The sequence below is a fragment of the Geospiza fortis genome, unplaced genomic scaffold (genome assembly GCF_000277835.1).
Source record: "Geospiza fortis unplaced genomic scaffold, GeoFor_1.0 scaffold425, whole genome shotgun sequence".
NCBI lineage: Eukaryota > Metazoa > Chordata > Aves > Passeriformes > Thraupidae > Geospiza > Geospiza fortis.
Window position 1 is genome coordinate 2,929,331 of NW_005054387.1, and position 7,857 is coordinate 2,937,187.

General features: G+C 49.3%; 1 protein-coding gene across 1 annotated transcript in view; it reads right to left on the reverse strand.

Annotated features, from left to right (window-relative positions):
* Positions 1-7,598: 7,598 nt before the first annotated feature.
* GIT1 (GIT ArfGAP 1) overlaps positions 7,599-7,857 on the reverse strand; it is an 8,230-nt gene continuing 7,971 nt past the window's right edge. The window contains exon 18 of the mRNA XM_031060630.1: positions 7,599-7,851. Within this exon, the coding sequence (XP_030916490.1) occupies positions 7,599-7,851 (253 nt within the window). The remainder of the gene's footprint in view (positions 7,852-7,857) is intronic.

A 7,857-nucleotide genomic window follows, 5' to 3' on the forward strand; every position in this document is an offset into this window, starting at 1 on the left:
TCTTTCCCAGCTGATGACTAACCCACATCACCACTGTAGATCTTGCTGCATGTGAGGCTCCTTTTTTATTATTTTCATTGCTGCAATACTTCACAACTTTTACAGTCCCTAGAGATGCTGTGATATTTCGGCAGCGTATCACACCATGTGAGAAGGCACTACTTCCAGAGGGCTCATTGGAGCTGCTGTACTACTGAAAGGAAACAAAGGAGGTTGTGAAATCCATACAGTGATAAAAGGTCAGGGAGTCTTATAACTGAATGACTTTGTTGGCATCGTATCATCCCTTAGTGCTGGGAACCAGAGATGCACCCATGCTCTCGTGCCAGTGCCAGGACGGTCTCGGTCAGCCAGGACTGTGGGAAGAGCAGGTAGATGAAGTTTGGTTTGAGGCAAAGGTTTCCATCTTGGGGACTGACCAGCCAGGGTTCTTTGTAAATGTTTTTCCTTGCACACTAATCATCTTGAAGAAAACACTAGCTGCTAACTCTAGGATTTGCCTTTAATATGTTTATAGGGCTCAAAAGCGAGGTTTTCCGAATGTGTTTGTCCACGTGACATATTTATATAGTAAATAGTGTCTCGCTGCTGTTCAGTACTCAACAGGGCAGCGTTCTTTCGTTAGCTAAATTAACATCCACTCCCAACCCTCAACTCTCTGCCAGTGTCTGGTGAATGCAGCTGGGATTTCTAGCATTGTGATGTAGCGTATCACTCTAATTGAAGATGGAAACTCCACCAAAACATGTTTGAGCAGCCCCTTTGTAAGGAGTTTTGTTGTACTAACAGTTGACAGAAGCCTGGGAGGAGGTGTGGGGGCCCATGGAGGTGCCTCTGGATGCTCCTGGGGGCAAGTGGTGACTGTGAATTGTCCTGTCCTTTCCTCTGCTATGTTTTTATGTGGAATTGGATGTTTTGGGGTCACTCTTTTGCATTGCAGTGTTGTTGAAATGAAGCAAAACTCGTTTAGGAAAGGTACCTGTGTTTTCCTAGGTTTGGAAGGAGAGACAAAACCAAAATGAAAGGCCAGAATTGTATTGGGGTTCACTGTGTGATTGTGGAGGGTGTGCCCAGAGCATGGTGCTAACACAGCATTTTGAGTTCAACTCCTCTATCCCAAACAGCAGCAGCTACAGTGGGGACAGGCTATACCTGCAAGTTCAGTGGGTTCATTCTTCTGCTTCTGTTATGGTTTGAATTTGGTCAAAGTCTCTGGCTTAAATTGAGCTACTTCAACAGAATTCTCTCAACACATCTATTTGTGTAATGTCAAGCATGACTGAATGCTGAATCCAAATGATGGCTATCCCATATTGGCTTTTTTTGTATTCAAAAAGAATTGTGTAGTAACCATTTTTACATGTATATCATGTGCAGACCTGGACTATTCCAACAAGTTAATATTTTAATTAAAATAGTTTGCAAAAACTGATTCAGATCAACTGGTCTAAATGTGTGTGTCCCTGTGTGTACGTGGGGGAAGAAAAGCTGTCCCAAAACTGCCTGATCTCGAGAGGAAGCACCTCATTACACAGCTGTAGCCAGAGGAACTCAGGGTCAGGCTGTGCCTTGGAGGTATTTGAGGAGGCCGTTGGTGTTGAGAATTTTAATGTATCTCAGGTTTATTTCTGAGATACATGAACAACTGTGCATGAGAGAGATGCAAACACTCTCTGAATCAGTTTGCAAACTCTTATTTTTAAAAGTAAAGCGTTTTTAAAAGTAAGGCAAATTGCTCCATGTTGTGCTCATTGCAGTCATGCCCTTAGTTTTAAAATTACTGTAATCTGTAAATTGTGGAAACTACTCCAGTACCTCAGCAAATATGTTCTCTTGCATTTCTTATGTTCATATTTAACACTGGGGAACTCTTCTGTGTGGACTACTTGCAAACTTTATTGCGGTATTTCTAAATATCCAGCTTGACCCCTGAAATCTCTTTTCTGTGGTTATTTTTCTCTCCCCTCTGCAAAGACCTGAAGTTCTGGTGTAGCTTAGCCCAGAGATGGAAAAAAAAACAGAGTAGCCAGCATTTTTACCTCTTTCTGATTCAAATTTCCTTTGATTTTATTTAAAATCAGTGAAAGGGACCACATTTTCCTTGTTTTCCGTGGTCCCAGGGAGCCAGCAGCCACCTCTCCCTTCCATGTTGAACATTAAGTGCTTTCTTCCTTGGATACAGCACTGAAATGGAGGCCACAGCTCTGTTTCACCTGCATTCCCTCCAAGCCTGTGAACTTCAAAGAGGTTGAACAACTAAATACATGGTGTGATACCAAACTTTCCACAGAAAAATTTCCCTGCAGCCATTACTTGCCTGGCTTGGGGCCAGGCTGGCATCGCTCTGTGTCCCACCCAGCCCTCCTGCGCCGGAAGAAACGGGCACTGCACACTCGCTGTGACCTGCACAGGGGTGCAGCCAGGGCACTCCTGGGGCTGTGCTGTTGTTTAAACCCCCAGGACCCCTCGCCTCCAGGCTCCCAGCCCCTCGACCCTGCTTACGTGCCATTTCTTGAGAGGCAATAAATCCTATCGTACCACTGTCTACCATTACTCTGTTGAATACGCACATCTCTCTGGATATATATATGGTATCTCATTTGTATATATTTATATACTCTGTATGTACGTGTGTGTGGGTATAGGTGCACACACACCTCATGCTGTGCATTTCTGTCAGGGCACTTCAGTTCTGCTGTTCTTTAGCGCTCCTGATTGTGAGCAAAAGCAACCCCTCAGCAGGGCTCTCGGGGCGAGGGCACAGACGTGGCACAGGCTGTGCTAGGGCTGAACCCTCGCTGAAGTGCAGCCCTGGTAATTGCAGCTTGCTTTTTCTGGGGCATGAGAGGGGTAGGTAGCTGCTGCGGGTGTGCTTTGAAGGAGACAAGGGAGCTTCCTGAGGGTACCAGAAAGTCACAAGGCAGCAGAGAAGCAAACAAGATGGTTTAGCGATAGGCAAGCAGTGGAGGCAATGTAGGGATCTGCTGGGGAGGCGGCGAGTGGGCCGGTGAAGTGCTCAGCAGGCTGAGCTCAGAGTCCCCAGCTGCGTCTCGCTACGAAAGATCACAAGCCCGGCACGGTCTTGGCTCGCTGCACCGGCACTGGCTTTTTGCATTCCTGGGGTGGAGCCGCCGCTAGCTCTGAACACTGGCTGCCTTGGCGTGTGTCTGATACCTGGTGGTTCTTAGGTTGTGTGGAGGGGCAAAAGAGAAGCTAAATTGGAAGATTTTAAGTACACATGTGTGTACCTGGGGACTTAGGGTCTATACATCCATATATACACACAGAGATGCTCATGGTCCATTCTTTACTCTGCTTAGGCCCTGTGTGCTCCGTCACTCAAGTACAGCCAGCAGTGGACAGCCTATTCCTCTCCTGGGTGCTTGCTCTGCAGTTCTAGTAAATCTTGCCCTGGTCTTTCTCGTAGTAGAGGGGCAAGTGCCATGCTGGACACCACCAGCTCCTCAAGCTGTGAAGACCCTTCTGACCTTCTCCTTTGTCCTCTCCAGACCCCATCTTAGGGAGGCATTTGACAGTTCAGGGGATAAGCGGTTCTTGCATGTGTCAGGTCATGCATTTCCCCCAAGGACACCCCGCCAGCTCAGCAGAATGGCAACCCTGGGCTCTCTTTGTGCTACCAGAGAATTCAGAGGGAATATTCTCCCTGTCCCTTTTGGAAGGTCTCTTGCAAGTTTTTTTAGGAGAGACTCAGGTTTGGTTGGGTCATTCTTACCCTTTCCCAAGGAGTAGTGTTGTCTTTACCTGTGCTCCTGCCTGTAGGTTGTTCCCATCACAGTGCTGGCCTGCAGAGAGGCCAGAGCCACGTGCCAAGGACAGAGGAGCAGTGGATACCTAGGCAGGGATGCTGGTCACTGTCCCTCTGCTGTGGCTGTTTGAGTTTGCACTTTTACAAATCGATTGAGCCGAAGTCTTTTGATGACTGTATGTCAGGCGCTTTGGAGGGTTGGGGCTTGCTGTTTACAGCCAGAAAATTAGAAAACCTGATAGATCTAGTGGTTTTAGTAAACATCACCCCACCAGGGAGCTGTGGTAGCAGATAAGCCAGGTTCCTGTTGCACAATGAAGTTCAGCCAACTGGGGCTCTGATGCTGCCTGCGACATCCCTGCCTCCTCCTCTGAGGGAAGGAGAGCCCTTTGTCAGCTAGAGAGGGACTTAGTAAATCGGATTTGCCAGCAGACAAGCACCTTAACCACTGAGCTGTGGGTCTCGATACTTGCACTTCACCTGAAGGCTCCCTGGTGGGGAGAAGGCAGTTTGGTTCATGACCATTAGCTCTGCACCTGCCTGGCATCCTCAAAACACCCTTAAGCCATGTCCTAGGGAAAATAAGACCCCAATATCAGCTCCCACTCTCTTTGCTTTCTCTGAGTGCACACAGTGAGACCAGGAACCAGGAGGGCCGAGCCTTGCCCCCAGAGATGTGAACAAACCCTGGGGGGAAACTTCTCCCCACCTCGCCCCTCCGGCCCCCTGCCCCGCTCCCCACCCTTGAGTACGGGTACCTCAGAACATGCACAGTTTGAATTTTCACTGACAATTAGTTTAATTATTGTCAGTGAAAAGAATTGTAATTATCTGTAAATATGTAGTTAACAAATTGACCTAGTTTCTGTATTTTTTAAGTTTTTGTACTAAAATTTATAGATACAGTATGTGCCAGCTAGCAAAAAGCTACTGTAATTGCCAGTCGTAGTTCAGCATGCACCTAATCCCTGAGACTTGTCCAGTGATGCTGTAAGGAATTTGTGCTTAAATATTGCAAGCTGGGGAGGCAAACAGCCACTGGCCTGGGGCTTTTGGCTTCCAGCCTCTGGCTGGGTTTTCCCTGATGGCTGTGTGGAATCTCCTTCCCTTGGGCGTCCTGTACCGCACGGAGGGCAGTGCGAGGGACAGAGCGGTGGCTTCGAGCTTGCTCTGGAGCTGAACTCAATGGGAACCAAGTTCAGGTTCTTTGCTGCAGTTTAATACCGGCTTGTGACTATGTTTTTCAATCTCTCTAGAAATGATCTGTTTTTCCCCTTCCAACTGTTTTTGTCTTAAGCCCGAGTTCATCTAAATCTACTGGAGGAAAAAAACAAAAACCAGCAAAACAAAAAAAGACTTTGATTTGAGGTCGTTGCCTGCTTTTAGTGCCAGGATCACACATTTCTATGGCAACTCTGAGCTCAGCAGAGTGCAGAAATCAGCGCAGGGTTGTTGACAAGCTGAAGTCGGCGGCCACAGCCTCTGCACGGCTCCGGCAGAGCCCGACTGTGCCTGGTTGCAGCTGCCAAGGGCGAGTTTGGGGGTGCAGTGTGGTGGCTTGTGGGGGTCCCAGTGTCCCTGCCCCACTGCAGCTGGCTTGCCCTGCAAGACCTGCTGCTGAGCGAGGGGTGGGCTCCTAGGAATGGTCAGGATCTGTGCTCCGTGTCCTGTGGCAGAGGCAAGCCTGTGAGTCAGTAGCTGTGCTGAGCATCCCGGGAAGCTGCGAGCAGAGGAGTCTGAGCGCCGGTGAGGCCGTGCTCTCCGGGTCTGGTTGTCCTGGAGGTTGTAGGGAATGGGAGCTTGTAAGGATTCAAGGATCAGAGAAGGAGAGGCAGACGTGCGCGTACGGGTTTGGCTTGTGGCAAGCAAACCACCCGCTTCCTTTCTTTAGCTTTTCTTCCCTCCTAACCCCCTGCAGCTCTTCCCCCTGCTTTGCTTGGAACAGGAACATTTTTTTTACCTGCCTAGAGACAGCTAAAAGACTGTGGGGGGGGGGGCAGCCCTGATGTAAATAATTAACGTTGCAAAGTGAAGTGTGTATAACATAAAAGGCTACAGCCCTTTGGTGACTTGTAAATGCTTTGAGAAGGTTGTGGTATGACGTGGAGGGGCCAAGCGACCTGCCCGGCCCCGCAGCCATCGCTGCCCCACCGCCACCGCGGGGCCGGGGGGTCGGGACAGGATGGGGGGACACCCCGGGCCCCTCGGCCGTGGGACCCCCCCCTCGGTGTAGTGGATGGGAGGGTAGCGTAACGTGTGTAATACGGATAGGAGAAGCTGTGTGAGGTGTGTATAGTGTATATTTTTTAAAAATAGCTTGCTTGTGTTGTGAAGATTTTAAAGACAAACTTGAGAATTCTAGCCTAACTATTAACACAAGTTTAACATCAGTTACCCCACTGGGTTCAGAGCCTCTTGAATGTATATTCCTTTTTGTAACCTAAATGACCTATTCTTCTACCAGTCAGCCAGACATCCTATTTATATTTTTAATTTTATATATTACTTTCCATTTGTTTTCATTATTTCCAGCATGTTTCTGGGTTTGGGTTTTTGTTTGTTTGGGGGGGGGGGGGGGGGTGTTTTTTTTTTTCAAAAGATAACTCAAACCTGGTATTTTCCAACCTGTTCCCCCTCCCCTTCCTCTCCTCCACCCCTGTTGTGGTTTTTTTTTTCTTTCTTCCGCCAACAGTTTGGGATTTTTCTGGGCTGGGATGCAGCGGGTGGGAGGAGGGGATGGCTCTTTTCCATTTGCAGCTTTTGTGCAAATGCCAGGTCTTTTTGCCAGTCAACTAAAAAAATGCTTCACTTGCTGGTTGCTTTAAAAAGGAAAAAAAAATTTAAATAAAAAACAAAAATGTAACCTTATCAGTGCGATGTAGACCCCGGCGGGAGGAGGGGAAGTGCACACCTGTAGCCACACACCTCTGGCTTTGGCTGCAAAACAAAAGCAAACCTTTCCTGGTGAGGAGGTGAGCACAGGGCAGCTGCTGCCCGACCCCGTGGAGGGTTTGCCGGGCACGAGCTCCGTGTGCGGCCGGGCTCGGAGCCGTGCCGGGAGCGCCGTGCCTTGGGCTTGCTCTTCCCCCTCGGCGACCGCCTGCTCATGTGCACAAACCCAAGAGCTGCCTGCTGATGACAGCAAAGCTGTTGCTGCTTTTCCTCTCCTCCTCCTCCTCCTCCTCTTCGTCCTCTCCCCCTCCCCAAGGAGGTCCAGCTCCCCAGCAAGAGCTCACCCAGCGCCCGGCCCCAGCGCCATGGCCGTTTGCTCTGGGGCATCATCCAGGTATGGGCAAGCCCGGCCGGCGCCGTGCTGTGCCACAGAGCATTAGATAGAAAAAAACACACACATATCTGCTGTTTTACTATGAACACTGGTCTGAGGTTTCCAGGCTCAGCACCACGGTGATGGGCCACGAAGGATTTAACCAGGGGAATTAAACTCCTTCTTGCTTCCGTGTCTGGTAGCACCAGCTGGTATGAGTGAATCTACAGGTGTGCGTTTTCCTTCTTGTAGAAAATGCCACGAGCACTAACTGGTAAGGCTTAATGTACAGTATATTGTCAGTATTCTGGTATTCTTCTGGTTCAACATACATTATAGCTCATATATAACCTGTATTAATTGTATAGATTGTGCATTTAAAGCTGTTACCAAGTTGTCAGAAAATAAGAGAAGAGAAAAAAAAAAATAAGGTCATATGTAATATTTTGTTTGTAAGTATCCTTTGTATCATAGCAAAGGAAATGTTAAAAAAAAAATCAACTGTAATAAAGTAATTTTAGTACACGGAGTGTCTGCCTGCCTTTGTGAGACCCTGCCCCAGGGGCGCTACCGCGTGTAGGACCTCTGCCAGGTGAACACGGGGGGCTCGACCGGGGAACCGCCCCACCTGCGGGGCCGCGGCAGCCCCTTCCTCCTCTCCTCCATCCGCAGGAACTCGGCCATGGCCCTGAAATATTCCAGCACGGCCTCGTGGGCCCAGCAGCGCCCCGGCCCCCGGCGGGGGAAGGCGCAGTGCCCCCCGTGCGGGGTCAGCAGCAGGAAGAAGTAGGGGCTGCTGCGGAAGAGCTCCCGGGGCAGGCTGCGG